Source organism: Equus przewalskii, chromosome 2, assembly GCF_037783145.1.
Source record: "Equus przewalskii isolate Varuska chromosome 2, EquPr2, whole genome shotgun sequence".
Lineage (NCBI taxonomy): Eukaryota > Metazoa > Chordata > Mammalia > Perissodactyla > Equidae > Equus > Equus przewalskii.
In genome coordinates this window covers 43,103,219-43,121,662 of record NC_091832.1, presented here as the reverse complement: position 1 = coordinate 43,121,662, position 18,444 = coordinate 43,103,219, and the positions used below count along the sequence as shown (strand labels likewise).

Below are 18,444 nucleotides of genomic sequence, written 5' to 3'. Positions count from 1 at the left end.
AAATTTCCAAAAATACCTCAATCACTCTGTGTCTTAAAACCAGCCCCAAGCCAGGAAGTCGTTACTTAAATTCAACTCGGGAGTTTCAGCAGTAGAAACTCCAGGCCCTGGGACGGAATCTGTGTTAAAGACACAAACGATGGCACTGCTGCCTCTGTGTTTCCTAATCCCAAACCCAGTCTCCTTGCACCTTGGAGGGCTGGGACTTCCTCCTAACTGTTTCCAGGAGACCGAGAAGCACAAGGCCCAGAGTGGAGGCTCCCGGGAAGGGGACCTCCGTGTTGGGCATGTTCCTGATTTGGAAGGAGCAGTGGTGGATCTGGAATCCCTAAGTCAGGGCTATAGATGTGGGGTCCATGGACCCCTGGATCTGTGAACTCCTGAATGCAGTTTTGATGTGCCTTGGGGCGTTTCTTGAAGCTGGGAATGGAGCATCCACATCCACGGCATTCATCAAATTCTCAAGAGGCCTTAAACCCAGAAAAGGAACCAGCCTTACCTCTTAGCCTCCTAGGAATGAACACCCCGTGTTCAGAAAGGCTGCTCTGCCCTTCGGAGACCCAGAAAACTGAAGCTGGATGCCAGCTGAACAACAAGTTTGGGAACAGTGAGGATAGAGGGCAGAAGTCAGCCTAACTCAACTCTTCAAACATGAAATGAGCACCAGTCATTGCCAGGCACTGTGACAGCCCTGGGGCACTGTCCCTGACAGACGAAGACCCAAACCTGATCTCCATCTTTCTGTGGTAGAGGTACAGGGGGTGAGGTATCAGGGAACGCTCCTCGGAGGAGGAGGCAAGGCCTGTGCCTGTCCTCAAACAGTAGGTGGAGGCTGGTTGTGCAGAAATGGGGCTGGGCCCTGAAGGAAGGGCGGAGCTGCCTAAGACAAGAGCATTCCAGGAGCTCTAGCACAGGAACTCCAGGCTTGGGGGCTTCAGTGCACAGTGAAGGCGGCCCTTTGCTCCCTGCGGCCCTGCTGCCCTCCCACCGCCGTGGCCGCCTGGGCCTTTTCCAGGCGCTCAGTGGGGCAGTGGGACGGGAAGCCACAGGCCTTTCATCGCCCAGGTGTCTGCCATCCCAGCTCCTTCCCGCAGGGCCGGGCTCTTGCTCCAGGGGCTGGGATCAGAGGAAGCCCTGGGTGGCCGGCTGGCCCCCGCAGCCCTTTGATCCTTCCTCCATCCTGCTCAGCGGCTGGCGCTGCCTCCGGGCCAGGCACAGACTCAGGCAGGAGGCCCCAGCCCAGAGGCAGCCCCGGGGCAGCCAGCCTGCTCGTCTGCAGGAAGAGCGCAGATCTGCAGGAAGAGCGCAGGGCCAGGACCCAGGTGTCCCACTCCTCCTCTCCCCAGCACCCCATCCGTGCGGTGAGCATAGCAGATCCACCCAACCCACCCACCTCTTGGGCGTATTGCAAGGATGAAATGAAATACGAAGTGGGAAAGCGCTCAGACCAAGCAAAAAGAGGCCACAGATGTCTTGGCAGGACCTGGATTTGGAGTCAGAACCCTGGCTTCCAGCCTAGGCTCTGTCCCTCGCCAGGCACACAGTTTTGGGCGAGTCACAGCTTCACCGTGCTTCAGTCCCCTCACTGCAGACGGAGGGCGCCCAGCCCTGCCCAGCCCACCTCCCCGGCCTGTGCGGGCACCAAATGAGATAATGGCTGGAAAGTGCTTTGAAAAGAATGAAGTGCCGCGCTGATGTCAGGGATTATCATTATTATTAAGGAGCATGATTACCGCGATCCAGAAAAGCTGCCATTAACGAGAAAGCTCCTGTTCGTGTTGATTTAATTTCCTGGTTAACTGAGCGTTGGCAAGAAAAAAACTCTATGTTTCAACTCTTATTGAAATCTTTTTAAATTATGCCAGTCTGCTTTCTTGCGCCGGTCATGGTGTAGTCTTGGGTCTTTATTTATGACTCCCTTGATTGATTCACATATTCATTGATTACTCTTGCTCTGACCACATCCAGAAAGACTGCAGACCCAGCCTGCTCCAGGCCTGGGGCCCTCAGGCCCACCCGGGACTCATGGTCGGGCCTCAAGGGGGAAAAGCAGAGGAGACAGGTCTGGGAAAAGCTCGGATGGGGCCTTCTGAGTGGCTTTTTTCATAGTTCCCTGGAGCATCCTGACATATTGTCATATGTTTCCTTACAGTTCAAGAAATACCTTCTGACTGGGGTAGAAGGTTTTTCTGGGATTATCCAGATGCACTATAAAGTGACATGATTGCTTTTCTAATAAACTTGTCAGGCCTGACGTGGCCAAATAAATGGCTTCATCTTCTGGGAGCCACGGAAAGCCACGGAAGGTCCACGCTCTTTGCAGCCGAGCTGCTGCCCCCACCAAGGCCCCTCAGCGTGATGCTACCAGGGCTGGTGGTGGGCAGAAAGGGACAGAAGACATTCAGAATTGAATCTGATGGGAAGAGTCTGACCCATGTCACTAGAACCATTTGGGGACAAAACAGGTGCCTTTGACGTCTTCACACAGAGAGTTCTTTCTGTCTTAAGCCCCAAGGAGGCGTTTCCAGAGGCTTTGAGCGACAGCTCCTCCTGGGGGCTGCTGGAAGGAACGTGTTGATGGGGCTGTTTATACAGGGAGAGGACCACAGGCTGGGGCAGAAGGGCATCTGGCCCTTAGAAATGGGGAGCGTTAGTCTCTGGGGACTCCATTTCCCCGTGGGAAGGAGAAGGTGAGATGCCCGTGTCGGGCATCCGGCGAGCTGTGATGAGGACATGCGTGTAAACACGGTGCAGAGGCCAGTGCTCCCGCGGCAGCTGTCGGCGTGAGATCTGGAATGTGGGGCTATAGTTACATTTGACCTCGTGTGGGGTCCTTAGTTACACATGCATCAGCCCATGTGGTTCTCAGCTGGGGGTGATTTTGCCCCCAGGGGACAATAGGCAGTATCAGGAGACATTTCTAGTTGTCCCAGCTGAGGAGGGGGCGGGGTTTAATCACATCTAGTGAGTGGAGGCCAGGGATGCTGTCAGAGGACAGAACAGCTCCCACAACAGAGAATTAGCTGCTTCCAAATGTCGGTGAGGACAAGGTTGAGAAAGCCCGGGATGGGGACACTTGGCCTGTCTGTACCTGCTGGGAGATGACCTTGGACGAGCTCTGTGCACCCTCATGCTGCCAGTCTCTGTGCTCTCCCCGCAGAACCCCGACATCGTCCTGGTGCACTACCTGAACGTGCCCGCCATCGAGGACTGTGGCAAGCCCTGCGGCCCGGTCCTCTGCTCCATCAACACCGACAAGAAGGAGTGGGCGAAGTGGACCAAGGAGGAGCTCATTGGGCAGCTGAAACCCATGTGTGAGTAGCCTTGGCCTGCCGGGCCCAGGGTCCTGCACTGGGTCCCAGGCCAGCATCCTCCAGGCAGGGCCAGAAAGGTCCTCCACGGCCTTGGGGACCCAGGTGTGGGAGCCCCATTCTGCCGGGACCATAGCGACCAGTGAACTTGGCTTTTCTAAGGATCACTCCCGTCTCTACCTCACTTGATGCTCATCAGCTCCCTGCACAATAGCCAGGGCACAGAATGGCAGACCCACATTATAGGCAAGAAAAGTGAAGTTCAGAGGCTCAGAGCCACGTAAACAAGGAGCCGGGGACCAAGAGTGCCAGGGACCACTGCCTCATGAGCCACAGACAGGAGAACAATGGCAGCCCAGGGAGAGAGCGGCCTGCAGGACCCAGGAGAGGCCGGCCTGAGCTGGCCTGCCTCCTGCCCTCAGCCCATCTGCTCCTGGACACGGGGCCTGCCTCGGCTCCCGGACTGGGCAGCACATGGATGACGGTGATTGAGCGGGATCTCATTTTGTCAGCAGTGGTGCTCTCTGGAGCATCCGTCAGGTGCGAAACACTGAGTGAGTCCAGAAAGCCAGCGCCTCACTTCCACAGCCGTGGCTCCAGCAGCCTCTTCTGCTGCCTGGATGGGTGGGCTCAGGAAGAACAGACTCGGGTCTGCCAGACCTGAGAAGAGCGAGGGGGCCGTCCAGTGCTGGACACAGGCCCTGGGTTCTGAAACGTTGATCTCTGAGGCTTAGGCAAAGACCTGTCATCACACAGGACCGCGGGACTTGGGGGCTGCAGGCGAGAAGCCGTTGGGCACCATATACAGGCAGCAAATGAAATGTCCTTTCCTGGGGGCCCCGAGTGTCCTGTCACTGGGAGTGTCTGAGCTGAAGCCAGGCAGCCCCTGCAGTGACCAGCTAATCCTGAGATCCCTCCTCAGTGTTCACGTGGGAGAATTCCCCCCACCTGCCTCAAGATTGGGGGTGGGCGTCAGGAGGGACAGAGGGGTCTGTCTGGGAAGGGAGGCCCCCAGGAGGCCGACGGCCCTGCCCACCCGAGGGGGCTGGACCCCAAGGCTGATCTCACTGCCATGCCATCCTCCTGAACCAGATGCCTGTGGGGAGGCTCCCCAGCTTGGCCTTGCTGCTGCTACTGCTGCCAGGAATCTAGAACCAGGCGGCCTAGGGGCCTTCCGGGCTCAGGCTGTGTCCAGCAGAATCCTCCTTAACCGCCACTCAGACCATATCCCTCCCTGTTAAACCACCCCGTGCCCTGGGATGGACAGAGCAGAAGGTCCTGGGCGTTCCGGCAGAGCCTCCAGCTCCGGGCCCCGCGCCCCACCCTGCTGGGGCTCTGTGCCATGCGGTTCCTGTGCCAGAGCCACCTTCTCTCTTCCCGCTGCCTGGCACTCTCCTGTCTTCATCTGCTCACCCCACCTCATCCGTCTGCTTTCAGCCTAAATACTGCCTCTTCCATAGGTCCCCCAACCACACAGCTGGGGTTCGTGCCCCAGCGCTGGGCCTCCCTGAGACCCCCAGGGAGACATCAGCCTGAAGTCAGCCTCCCATGCTTAACCCGAAGGGCCACGCAAGCCTCTTCAAAACTCTGCAGAGCACCCAAAACTTGGCAGACATTACAGCTAATCCCCACGCATCTTCCTTGCCTGCTGCCATTCCTCGGGGCCCTGCACAGTGCTGGGCTCATGGAAGGCCCTCTGTAAAGATTTGTGAGATGACTGAGTGGAAACTGACTGGATCCAGCTCTGGTCCACGCCCCACAGGAGCCTGCACCCTGGGAGCCCAGGCTGCTCAGTGGCACCCCTCCAAGGCCAGGCCAGGGGGCCCAGGGAGCACGGCAGTGGTGCCAGGGGTTCTGCTCTCAGGCCAGCCTGCCCACCCCTTCTGATTCAGTCCCCAGGTGGTGTCTAATGTGCAGGGCTTGTCCTTGACATTGGGTTTCCTCCCCCAGGGCCTGCTCACACTTCTTCTTCGGCAGAGCCTTGGCTGGGCTGGAGCGATGGCTCTGATGACGGTGGGCACTGATGCCACCTGGCCAGAGCAGTTGAGTCAGAGCTAGAAAGTCAGGAGGTGGCACACATCCTCGTTCTGTGACCACTCCATTGTGTGACCTCACGCCAATCGCCCAGCCTCCAGTTCCCTTTCTGGAAAGTGAGCGAAAGAATTCAGCAGTCTCTGCACCAAGACCAACAGGCTCCCAGCCAAGCTCAGCCGGCCCAGCTCGGCTTCTGGGCCTCTGCAGACCTGGGTCCCAGGAGCCGAGGCCGCTATTTCATCCCACTTCCTGGGAGGTCCTGGAGATGGAGTTAGCCAGAGATTAGCCAAGGGGATGTTCCCAAGGGAAGAGATGCCCTTCAAGGCAGCACCGTGGTCAGAGGCCTCCAGCCTGGGCCCTCCCAAACGCCACTCAGCACACAACCCTCTTCCTGTCAGCCAGCCCATCGCCGTCTCCCCATCCCTTCCCCATCCCTTTATTTGACCTGCTTCCTTTTTCTCTCCTTATTGCCTCCACCTCCCTACAATGCCCCCGATCCTCCGAGTGGCCCTGCCCAGGAAAACTCGCCCTCCCCTCGCAGGAGGCTGCACAGGTCAGACAGGAATGCCGCCTCCCAACAGGCAAGGAGATTGAGCTCTGTGAACCGCAGGGGGTGGAAACCAGACCTGAGTCGGCTCCTGATGCTTGACTGGAGGGAACTGTGAATGCCTGTTCAGAAGGCTGCAGTGTATCAGGAAAATTATGTAAAACTACAACAAACTCCCCATAAATCTAATAACACTTGGCTCTCGGGTGCCTGGGGGCGGGGAGCAGAGCAGCGCACAGTTCCTCTGAGTGTGCATGTGTGTGCATGGCTCTGGTTACAGATGCACAGCCTGGAAACGCAGCCCTGGAAATACAGCTCCATAAGAGGTTTAGATGCCAATCAGGCTTGAAACACACAGAGGGCACCAGCTAACTGTGTTCAGGGAAAACAGAGGTGTGCTGGGAGCCAAGAAGGCATCAGATTTGGTTCCAGAATCAGGCGTGCCACACGATGCTGGAGCCAAACACATTAGCTTCATCACATTTCACATAAATCACATTCCTTCAAAGACTTCACAGTTTGATTTCCTGATGTTTCCAAATTTCTCTGCCCTACAGCAGAGTTGTCAGCGGTTTAATCAAAATGTTGTGCTTATCGGTGGTGAAGTGAAACTCTGATCCGCAGCCTTCACCTCACCTGTTGGAAGATGGAGGGTTCATTGTTCTCGCACCTTGGGAATCTCACAAACACTGGCTTCTGAGCCAGACTGAACTCTGAGAATCCCACCTTTATTCTTGCAATTGTGCCATTTGGTCCCATGGGGGCTTCCTTCCTGCTGGCTGCTCTGCCATTCCTAGGGTATGGCCCTCTTTTATGTGGTCTAAGATGGCAGCTCCAAGTCCTGCCATCGAGACTGCATTCCAACAAGTGGAAAGGAGAGAAGAGAAAGTAGAGTGTAAGCTCCTTCCTGAAGGAAAGGGCCCAGAATTTGCACACACTTCCACTCATATGTCATTGGCCAGAATTTGGTTATATGGTCACCCCTAGTTGCAAAGGGGTCTGGGAAGTGTAGTCTTTTGCTAAGCGCTACCGTTCTAACATACTTTGGGGAATGGGTTCTGCGTGCGAGTCATTCAGGGCTGAGCAGAGCTGAGCTCAGCCCCTAGCGTGACCTCAATTGAGAATTGCTCAGCTCAAGGCCAGAGAATGATTGCCCCGGGTCCCATTTGAGGGTTCAGGTCAGCACGATCTAAAGCTGAGCGTGTCTCATCCTGGACATTCTTTTCCAGTGCAGCTAGTCTGAGAGAGCACCAGTTTTGGACCCTGCAAACTGCCCCAGTGTGAGTGAGGGGCTGGGCAGGTCAACTCTGAGTGGCGAAGAGCTCCAGGCGGGTTTGTGCCTCAGCTCTGCCAGCCTGGGGGAAACTCGCTCCGCCATCTCTGGCTGCCCAGAACCACGGGGGTTCGGAACCACCGCCCCAGACCTTCCATCCCAGCTCTATTCGAGCCTGCAGGGAGCCAGACGGAGCCAGCTCCCATGGAGTGGGGCCTCTTCTCTGAGGGCCCATGGCTGTCTCTGCCCAGCCCCATTCCTTGGCAGCCTGGGAGGGGACGGTCATGCCAGCACATCTGAGAAGCAGTCGGTGAGGTCATGCGTCCAGAGTCGGGGATGAGGGCCTGGGTTTTAAGCTGTGTTCACAGCCCTTCCCCAGGAGGTGAGCTTGCCCCAGCTGTCCTGCCCCTGGCTCCTCGTGGAGCACCCTGGCTTCAGATGGCCCTGCATCGCTGAGCAAGACCTGGCCCTTCCTGCAGGCCTCTGTGCCCTAGACATCAGCAGGCGGCTCCAGCCGCCACCTCTGGGCCTGTCTCTGCTCCCACTGCCCTCCCCCAAGCCCTGCTGTTGTTTCTCAGATGTCCTCGGCAGTTCTGGTAGGCAAAGCAGGGGGACTGGCTGTGAAGCCTGCACAACCCCAAGCCCACACCCACACGTGTGCTTCCGCGCGTATGCCCATGCACACCTGCCCACAGCACCCACACGCACAGCACAAGGGGCCGTGCTAGTTTCCTGGCACCTCCACCCCAACACTCTCCAAAAGCCGCCTCACCTCCGTGCCTGGGAGTGGAGACCAGCAGCGCTCAGGTGGGGAGGCAGGCACCACTGGGCCAGAACAGCGCCTGCCGGTCCCCGAAAAAGTGGGTAAATGGGCTCATGCGGCAGTCAGGGCAAGGGGGAAGGTGTGCAGAGGGACTTCCAGGAGTCAACTGCCCTGGGAACGTGAGCACGGGAGGCACAGGCCTGCGGTGGATCCCAGCACTTCCTCTGACTAGCTGGGTGGCTGCGCACAAGTCACCTGACCTCTCTGAGCCTGACCGTCCTACTTCAGAGAGGGAGAGATAATGGGCCTTACCTGTGGCCCCGTGGCCCTGTGGCTGTCCAATGACATCTGGACATGAGCTACGTAGCTGTCAGGACGGCAGCCACTTGCCGTAAGGGAGATCACCCAGAGCCACAAAGGCAGCCCAGCTCTGTGCTGAGGGTGGGCACCTAAAGGCCAGCTGGATGGTCCTTTGGGGACCCTGCAGCCACCAACCCTGGACTAGAAGGAGCTTTTAGAGCCCCTGCTCTGAGCTCAGTCCTGGGAAAGCTGCCAGAGGGAGAAAGCCCAGGCCCTGCCCTCAGGAAGACAAACCAGAGAGGCTGTGCCAGCTGATGGGTCCAAAGTAGGCAGCACTGAGGGCGAGGTAGATGGTCCTGCCTTCAAGTACCTAGAAAGGCGACCTAGACAGTCGAGGGTATGAGCAGCTAGCGGGGCTTCCTGGGAGGAGGAGGACTTGGCCCTGGCCCTGATGACTGGGACTCGGAGACAAAAAGGAGGCAGGGAGGCCCCCAGGTAGATTTGTGAGGAACAGCACGAAGGAGGAAACAAAGGCAGAAGCAAACACATGCTGTGGTGCTGAGGTGATGGAGCTCTGTCTTGTTTGAGGCTTAAAGGGCATGTTGAATATGAAGAGACGGAGGCCATGTTGAATGTGAGAGGGCAGAGTTTATGTTGAATGTGAGGGAATGAAGGCCATTGGAGGATAGGTGATAAAGATTATATTGAGTGTGAGGGAGGAAGCTGTGGGAAGTATGAAATGATAAAAGCCGTGTTGAGAGTAGGATTGGAGGCCATGTTGAGCATGGAGATGGAGACCATGTTGAGTACGAGGATGGAGGCCATGTTGATAGCGAGGTAGAGGCCATCCATATTCAGTCTGGGGATGGAAGCCATGTTGATAGCGAGGGTAGAGGCCATCCATATTAAGGATGGAGACAGAAGGCATGTTGAGTGTGGGTGGGAAGAGGCCATGTTGAAGCTGGGTAGAGCCCATGTTGTGTATAAGGTGATGAAGACCATGTTGATAGTGGGGTGGAACCCATGCTGAGTTTGGGGTTTGAGTATGCCATCCTGGCTCCAGCAATCCTCGGTTACTCCAGTCACCTTGGGTCCTCGGGCACCTGCAGCCTCTTGGTGTTTCCAGGAGCCAGGGTCTCAGCCCCTTGCCACATGCCCTCTGGAAGACCAGCTCCGAGCCTCCATGCTCTGGTAAGGCTGATGCAGCAGCCACCAGGGATCCGGCAACAGCTAGGGTGGCTGGAGACAGGGAACCCCATATTGCCAAGGAGTGGCTGACGTGGCTGATGAGCATGCGCCTGCCTCTTCCAGGAGCTCCGCGCTCCGCATGGTAAGCCAGCAGAGCCCGCAATCTCCATAGCCTGCCCCCCACCTCCTCCACTGGTCCAAAGGCCCTCCATGTGGCCAAACCAAGCCTTGGGCTGTATAGTCAATGTGTCTGCTGTTTGCTCATAATTTTCCAGACAAAGACCAAAGATCCAGTAAGAGGGGAAGTGCTTATTTGTTTTGCTTTTTTGCTTAGATTGTAATCCTGGTGATTATAGAATATCAAGAAGTAAAATCAACAAAGGCTTTCCTTTCCCAGCCCTTCACTCAACCCTTTCCTGGTCAACTAGCGCCACCTGGTGGCCCATGGCAGCAGAGCGGCTCAGAGACGCGAGCCCTCCGGAGGAGCCGCACTCTCCAGCCTGAGACAGGAGCCAGCAGACAGGGGTCACCGTCCAGACCGGTCTGTGGACCTCGTGTCTGGGATGTGGTGGGGGGTGTCTTGGGCCTGTTTGGTGATTCTGGAGTGGTGGTTTTTGGGTGGGGCTGGAACAAGCAGAAAGGGGTAGGGAGAGGCACGTACACCACCTCTCCTCTCTGCTTTGGTCTATCCTGATCAGACCTCACCCAGCTGGCGCAAGGCGGGGGAGCCAGCAGCTTCACCCTGACGAGGGGCGCATGCTCCCAACTCTCAGCCAGAGTCTGGGAGATGGAGGGACAGTCAGCAATGCAGGTCGCAAAGCTGCTTGCCCCACACAGCTGCAGGGGTGGGCAGCCTGAGGTGGAAGGTGAAAGGTAGGGGTGAGGGGGAGACTGGAAAAGGAAAGGGCAGCTGTTGTCAGAAAGGGTTAGTGTTTCTTTCTGGCCAGAAATGTTCGCTTGGAAGAATTTTCCAGTGATCCTGCGTCTAAAGTGAGACTCCCAGGATGGGAGAGAGGGACCGGAAGTCAGGAGCAAGCTTGGGCATGCCCGGGCTGCCAGCCACTGGAGCTCCTCACGGGGAGTCACGGCAGCTGTGGCTTTACCCCCAATCCTCAAGGACCAGCAAAGCCTGGACAGAGATGTTGGCTCAGTGCCAAGAGCATCGTCCACATCTGAACCACCCAGGCAGGTAGATGAAAAGCGGGCGCCTAGAGCCCCCCACCCCATCCCTCAACACATTCTGGTTCCATGGGTCTGGCGTGGGCCCTAGGAACCTGAATTTTTTAACAAGCAACATTCTCATACTTTTTGAGAGATCCCAACCTACAGCAGGCTCCAGTGCGAGGCCACCCAAGGATCCCTATCATGAATCACCTTTGAGGGGCCCCAGGCTCTGAGCATCAGCTGGTTATCAAATCCAGGTGAGAGAGAGGCAGGTACTGGAGGTGATGCTGATCTCGAACATGCACAAAGAATTTGGTGTATAATTTCTGGGTGTTCCAAGATCCTGTAAGGTCTTTCCATAGACTCTGGGTTAAGACATGCTAACCTAGAAGTTTCCTTGGGTTGAAACTTAGATGTTAGTGCCGGGCACAAAATGGGGCCTTGCCAGACACTTACTGACTTGAACTCATGAGAAACTATGGAGGGCCATTGAAGGGAAGCACGTCTGAGTCCCCACGGTGGGCCCAGGGCCCAGGACAGCAGCTCTGTCCCTAAGAGTAGAGGTGCTCGCCAGTGGATGGAGCCTGCAAGGCCCATGAGTTTCTGCTGCGCTCGCTGCCGTTGTTCACAGGATTCGGAGTCACTGGGAGGCGAGGACAGGACAGAAGGGCCTGAAGAAGGTTTTCCTGCCCATTTTGCTCGTCCCTTTGGTTAGGAGCTGCACGGGGAGCAGGAAGGATGGCCCCCTTCGGTCCCCCGCTCCTGCCAAGACACCTTCCCGGCACCCCCCAGCCTGGCACGGAGGGGGCGGGCAGTGGGCATCAAAGCAAGGCTGCTTTAGTCTGGGGCTCGCCTCCTTTTCCTGCTCTGCTGGGAGGATCCGGCTTGTTTTGCGAACGTGCCTTCTCCCTCAGGTGACATTTTACTTAGCTGCTTTGGCCCCCAAGTAGAACTAAAAGAGAAATACTTCTTTTGATTTCCTGTCTCTCCCTGGCTACTTGCCCCTCAGGGCTGCTTGGGCGCCATCACGCCCTGCTGTTACGGATTCCCCGCTCGGTCTTAACCATCCGCCGATTCACTGAGCTTTGATGGAGCACCCCGCGCCCCGGTGTGGCGGATGCCGCAGTCCCACCAAGCCCTGTGCCTGACTGCCACCCGGAGCCCGCACAGCCCCACTCAGTCTGGGGCGGTTTGGTTAAACTTAGAATTCACTGCCAACATTTAAATCTCCAGATTTTCAATTTCGCTTTGAAAATTGAAGGTTCTGGGCCACATAGTGAGGAGCCAAGTGGCGGCCCCTTCAATGGCGCCTGCGTCCCTGCGAGCGCCACCTCTGGGCACTTGGAGGAGGTGTCTGAGTCCAGGGCCCTTGCAAACCGGGGGTCTCGCGAGAAGCAAGATGGACACCCTCCAAAATCCCCCTTGGTCCCCTGTCCCCGCTGACAGTGGCCTGGAGGAGCTGCTCAGACAGGTGGCCCCTCCTGCCACCTGAGCAGGGCCCGGGAGAGTGGGCTGCAGTCAGGCCAAATGGGGAGAAGAGGATTCCAGAGTGCACGTGGCTCCCGGATGTGGGATAACGGCTTCTCTCCCTGCCATATCGCGCTTCTGACGTTAGGACACCGTCAGAGAGCTTCGGGCACACCCACGCTGTCGCCAAAGCCTTGATAACAGTGCCGCTGAGCGAATCAGGAGGAGACTCGGAGCCGCGAGCAGCCCCGCAGTGCCACATCCTTGGCCCCGGGAGCAGGTCAGGGGCGCGGAAACCTTCCGCCAAGGCTGCTTTTGATGTCTTGGAACCCCGCGGACATCGCCTGTGAGGCCAAGTGCGCAGGCGCCAGGAGCGCCATCCCCACGTGGCCTGAAATTCCTGAGGTCGGAGCTGCAACGGCCTGAGCCGCCCCCGCTGGCGCCTGATGAGGCAGCTCCTCTCACCTTTGAGGGGCCACGTCGGTCCCACCTGAAAGAAGACGGCGGCCCCATCGCGTTCTCAGGCCCCTGCCTTCACCCAGGGCCTGTGCCTCCTGGTGGAAGACGGAAAGGAGGGCAGGGGGGTCTTGGTCCCCCACGTCCCCAAACGTTCAGAACCAGGAATTGCAAGCCCATTCGGGACACGGCACACACGTCTCCCCGCGCGCACACGCCTCCACACTCCTCGAAATGAGATTTCTGGAAACGTTGTCCTCAGGACCAATGGGAGAATGCGAGTTGAGGGTGAGATGGGGAAATTGAATAGTATGTGGGTGTCTGGATACGAGAAGTTAAATCTAATGAAAATTTTATCCCGTTGAACCAAGAAATCAGAAGCAGGGCCTTTATTCCTGTCAACAAGAATACAGTGGAAATTAAACCAACGCGGCTGCCATTTCCCATTGACCTTGTTGCCATGGAGACAGCCTTCTCGTGTCAACAACTCAGAGGATTGCAAACCCGCTCATTCACGTCGTCAGAGGCGCTGGCAGCCCCCTCTGCCGCCGGCCTCCATCATGTGGTTCCTAAGTAGGGTGACCACTCGCCCAGGATTGCCTGGGAGCATCCCCGTTTATACCATGGTCCAGACAAATGATGATAACGCCCCTTCAGTCTCCAAGGTGACCTGTCTGCACAGCAAGTTAAATGGTCACCCTCTTTATGGGTCCTTACTGGGTACTGAGTACTTGGGCAAGAGTACTGGCTGAGCCCAGACTGATGGGGACAAGGAGGAAGGGGCCCCCACAGGCCTCTGTTCCCCGGGAGGGAAGGGATTAGCTTTGTCACTAACATGCCACTTGTCACCTGCTCACCACAGCGCCAAGAAATCCCTTCCCGTGCAGAGAAAGCCAAATGTCAATTCCAGCAGGCGGTCCTGTAGTGACCCAAGCTCCAGCCAACGTGCCCTGTCGTACTGCTAGAAGTTACTGCCCCACAGAGCAAAGAGGGGCAGGCGGCTAGCTCTCACCGGCTCCCAGGGCCACTGCAGGGCGAGGGGACGTCCAGGGTTCTCCTTTCTGATTCCATGTTCAATCCTTTTCCAAAGCCTTCCAGGCAAGACGTTTCAGAGCAGAAAGCATGTCTCCCTCGGGGCCTGGGACCCTGGCCTGCTCAGACCCCCTGTGGATGCCACAGAGCCGGAACCCTGGGCGTGGGCCCCACTTACCTGTTTGTCTTTAGAGTCCTTTGGGGAGCAGTGGCGTGCGGTCAGGTGAGGCACCGACTTTACAGACGAGGAAACTGAGGCCGAGAGGAGTCGAAGACCTTCTGATCATACAAGTGGGAGGAGAGGAGCTGCAGCCGCTGGGGCCCTGACCCCAGGCACGTCTCCTGCAGGCTCTCCATGTCTCTGGATCTCAGCCCCGTCTTCCCTACGGCTAGCTGGGGCGTTGAGCTCAGAGGCCCGCCGTGCCCTTCATTAAATTCCACCACTGCTTAGGGTAGCCACGTCGGCAATGAACGTTTATGTCTTCTGCAGACAACCAAGGGGAGGCCCCCCTGGGCATCTGTGATTTGGTGGGTCCCCTCTTCACCCCCACGGCACCCCCAATGACTGGAAATCCAGGCAAGGAGCCCCCATCTCAGAGCCAAATGCTGCCCCCAAGAATCCCACATGCTTTGGGAGGAGTCTTTGGGTTCCCCAGCTTTCGTAGAAATTCCCCCTAGACGCACCCCTAGCTGGGCAGCCCAGTCAGCCGCAAGGAACGAGGCCAAGCCCTCCTCCGGGAACTCCAGCTGCCCAGGTCAGAGGCTGAGACGTTCTCCTCGCACAGGCCTCCCCTGGATCTCCTTCTGCCTCCCTCCCTTGCTGGCTCCTGATCTTGCAAGAGCAGCTCCGCGCAAGTCCTGACCCCACCTCCTGTCCTGCACCCTTGGAGGCCAAAGGGGAGTTTCCTCAGCTCCTGCCCTGCACCCTTGGAGGCCAAAGGGGAGTTTCCTCAGCCACGGTCTGGGTCGCCCTTCCAGCTGAGTGGCTGCACACTCCAGCCTGGCTGCCCACTTGGCCTGGCCCCAAGGGAGGGAAATCAGGAGGGAGGATCCAGCAGCTTCAGAGCTTCTGCATCCTCCCCTCCCCCAGCCCACGTGGCCGTACGAGGCAGTCGGCACCCCCACAGTCAGAGAGGGCAGGAGACAGCAGGGTGGGTGGCAGGCTGGGGGGACAGCACCTGGCCAGCCCCAGGTTTCCAGGTTTCCTGCATAGTCGCCAGCGCCTGCAGGAAATCAGATGCTCTCTGGAGAAAGTGAAGTGAGTTTCGCTGCGAGTGGAAGGAATCTGACCTCCTGTTGGGATAGCTCTCCCTGCTCCGCCCACTAATCCAGCTGGTCCTCAGTCCCTGGAGGCGTTCAGGCTGGGAAGACCCTGGGGGCGCGGGGCTCACTGGAAAGAGCTACCCTTTGCAACCCCTGCTCGCCCCCACTTTGCTGTGTGACCTTGGCCAAGTTACATAACTTTCCTAACCCTTGGTTCTCACATTAATAAAATGGGATGATAGTTCTTCCTCAAAGGATTGTTGAGAGATTAGAGATGTTATCTCTATACGGGGGGGGGGGGGTGTCTCAGACTCGACCCCCATCAAATCCCCTGGAGGCTTGTTAGGACACAGATCAGAACCCCATGCCCAGAATTTCTGACTCAGTGGGTCTGGGTGGGACCTGGGAATGTGCATTTCTCACATGATCCCAGGTGATGGGACCGCACTTGGAGAACCACTGCCCAGTGCCCTGTGCACAGTAAAGGCTCAACAGGGGGTAGAGAATACTGTGATTTATTTCCTTTTGTGATGGAGTCAACACGTAAAGAATCTAGGACAGTACCTGGCACATAGAGTAAGTTCGATAAGTATTATTTTTTGTTATTATTGACATGTGAGTCTGCTTACAGCTTATTGTGGGAAGTAATGAACCAATGAAACAGAAAGAGAACAGTGCTAGAGAGGGGATGATTGACGGAGAAACTGTCCATTTGTCTATTCGCTCAGCCAGTCTCTTCTGGCCCCTTTCTATGCCAGGCATTGCTGTGAGCATGGACCATAGAACAGTGAACAGCCCAGCAAGGCCTGTCCTCAAGATTCAATCTCTGGGTTCCAGCCCCATGGCCGAGTGGTTAAGTTCTCGCGCTCTGCTTCGGCAGCCCAGGGTTTCGCTGGTTTGGATCCTGGGCGTGGACATGGCGCCGCTCATCAGGCCATGTTGAGGCGGCATCCCACATGCCACAACTAGAAGGACCCACAACTAAAATATACAACTACGTACCGGGAGGCTTTGGGGAGAAAAAGCAAGATTTAAACTCTGGCTCCAAGGAGGACAAAGGCCAGAGTAGCCAGAAAGGCTTCCAGGGGGAGGTGAGGCTTGAACCGGGCTGTGCTGGAAAGAAGGGTGCGATTGAAAGTGGCAGAGGAGGGAGGGCTTCTGGAAAGTCCCTGAGATCAGGGCCCCTTGAACGTACACACACGCGCACCACAGGTGTGCAGTGCACAGGGAAGGGTGGGTCTCTCCAAGGGGCCTGCAGGGCTCCAGCCCCAGAGCCCGGGGAAGGGGCGGCCTGAGCCCCGACGGGAACTGGATTAGTCTGCTCTGGCTGCCGTACAGCATAGCACGGACGGGGCCCTTAAACAACAGACACTTGTTTCTCACGATTCTGGAGGCTGGAGGGCCTTGAAGGAGGTGTCTGCAGGCTTGGTTTCTGGTGAGACCTCTTCCTGGCTTCAGACGGCCACCTTGTTGCTCAGTCCTCACGTGGCCTTTCCTCTGTGCGCACACACTCCTGGTGTCTCTTCCTTTTGTTATAAGGACCTGAGTCCTATTAGATCAGGGCCCCACCCTCATGACCTCCTTTAACCTTAATTACCTCCTTAAAGGGCCTGTCTCCAGATACAGTCACACTGGGGTTAGGGCTTCAACCTAACAATTTTGGGGGACATGATTCTGTCCATATGGGGTGACAGGGGAGTGCTCGACTTGGGCTCAGGCCTAGCCTGCTAGCCGGCTCTCCACCTGTCCCCTGAGGCTGGGTCAGAGCAGCCATAACCCAAGAGGCCCTTGGCTGGCAGCGGCCCCACGTGGGGACTCACCCCACACCTCCCCCCAGCCCTCTCTTCCAGATCTCCGTTACTCTTCCCAGCAGTTGGCGGCCTCTTGGGTAAATCGTTCATCAGAAGATGCTCTCCAAAGCATGGCCACATGCTGTTGTCATGATTTCATTTTGATTATTCATATTAGTGGAAGCGCTGCTGCCTAGCCCCAGGTGGTAATTAGTGTAAGTGTTGAGTTGAGGCCAGGTCAACATGGCGGTGGCCGGTGGGTTCCTGCAACAGCCACCGCGGCCTCAGCTCAGCAGACCAGTCCTCCCACGGGGCATGCTGCAGGCAGCCCCACCAGAGCCAGTCCAGAGCAGCAGCGAGACCTCTGGGGGAGCCATGGGAGCACCCCTCAGCACCTGACTTTCCAGTGGCCAGCGTGGCCCTCCTGTCCTGTGCAGGCCCACAGGGGAGCTATGCTCACCTTCTCCCTCTCTGGCACCTTCCCCTGCCCCGGCCTCCCTGGGCACACAGGCCCCCCTCCACCACCTGTGCAGCCCAGGGACCACCCCCCAGGCCATGTGCACAGGGAGCTGAAGAGAGGGCCCCTCTGCCTGGGACTTGGCACAGGCTGGGCTGGAACGCTCAGGACATCCTCCGGGCGAGGAGCCTGGTGCCCTCCACCAAGACTCAGTGAGCAGAGGGGACAGATGAGACGCAGAGCCAGCAGGAGGTCGTTTTTTGGGAATTCCCTTTTCTCTCTCTGTCTCTCCCCCCCAGGTCATGACCCCACATTTAATTGAGCGTACTTTTAATGCGCTTTTCCTTCTGCTGCTTCCACGAAGGGGGCAGGGCTGGGGCAGGCACGGCCAGCGCGTTTATTAACCTTCCTTCCACAAAGCGCTCTTTTCCCTATAGAAATCTCCTTCCCGCTGATTCCTTACGTGTCGGGAAGCAGAGCGTGACATGTTAAAAGCCGTCTTGATAGTATTTGATATTCAGTACTAACAGCTCACCACCTCGGAGGAGGGGCTTCCCCCTCCCCAGGGAGGGGAGGTGATCTGCATACTGGATGTGCCAGGACAGTGGGTAATTTGCATTAAGCATCCAGAAATTCTCTGCTTGCAATCTGTCACCCTTCACTGGGTTTTCATTTTATAACCTTCACAACATAAGGAGGAGAGCAAGAGGCAGAGAGAATGCAGGAGCCACACCCCCACGGGAGCTGGAGAGGAAGCCTGGGCTGAGCGGCAGTGGTCACTGCAAAGAGGGGCCCTGGTCAGAAATGCCAGGCAGAAGACTCCAGCAGAGGCAGCTGCCACTCACAGGATCAGCGAGCCTACAGAGCCCCAAGACCATGGGGTGGGGTGCAGTCGCATGACCAGAAGCCGGAGGTGGGGCTGCCCTGAGCACAGCTCATCTCTCCAAGAGCCAAGTTCAGACTCCATGGGGGTTCTCCATGAGAATACCTGCTCTGGCTTTGCATGGAGCCTCTGCCCAAAGGCCCCCGTATGTAGAAGCACCACCAACGGTGAGCTCTGGAGGTGTCTCTGCTCCCAGCCTTGTGGTACCTGCAGATCTTAAGCTTAGGACTGAACTGTGTGTTGGCCATCCTGACTTCATGTGAGGAACTCCTGGGGAGCTCGAAAAAAAGCCTGGGCACCAGCCCAGACCGAGGACATCAGAATCTCCGTGCTGAGGCAGGGGACGGACAGCTGGGACAAGCCATCTGCATGTGCAGCAGTGCGGGGCAGGGGAGGGGCAGGGTGGCTGGGGGGGATCCTCGAGTCCTGCCATCTGGCACCCCCAGACTCTGTTTTCTCATCTAGAAAATGAGGATTCTGGAAAAAGGTCCTCAGCCAAGGGGAACCCGGGCACAG

The 18,444-nt window shown here is 57.3% G+C and overlaps 1 protein-coding gene across 42 annotated transcripts in view; it reads left to right on the top strand.

Moving 5' to 3' along the window:
* Positions 1 to 18,444, top strand: part of CAMTA1 (calmodulin binding transcription activator 1) — an 853,189-nt gene that overhangs the window by 738,290 nt on the left and 96,455 nt on the right. For all 42 annotated transcript variants that reach the window (XM_070610969.1, XM_070610946.1, XM_070610968.1 and 39 more), the window contains one exon: positions 3,161 to 3,314. In XM_070610969.1, coding sequence (XP_070467070.1) covers positions 3,161 to 3,314 — 154 coding nt within the window. The remainder of the gene's footprint in view (positions 1 to 3,160; positions 3,315 to 18,444) is intronic.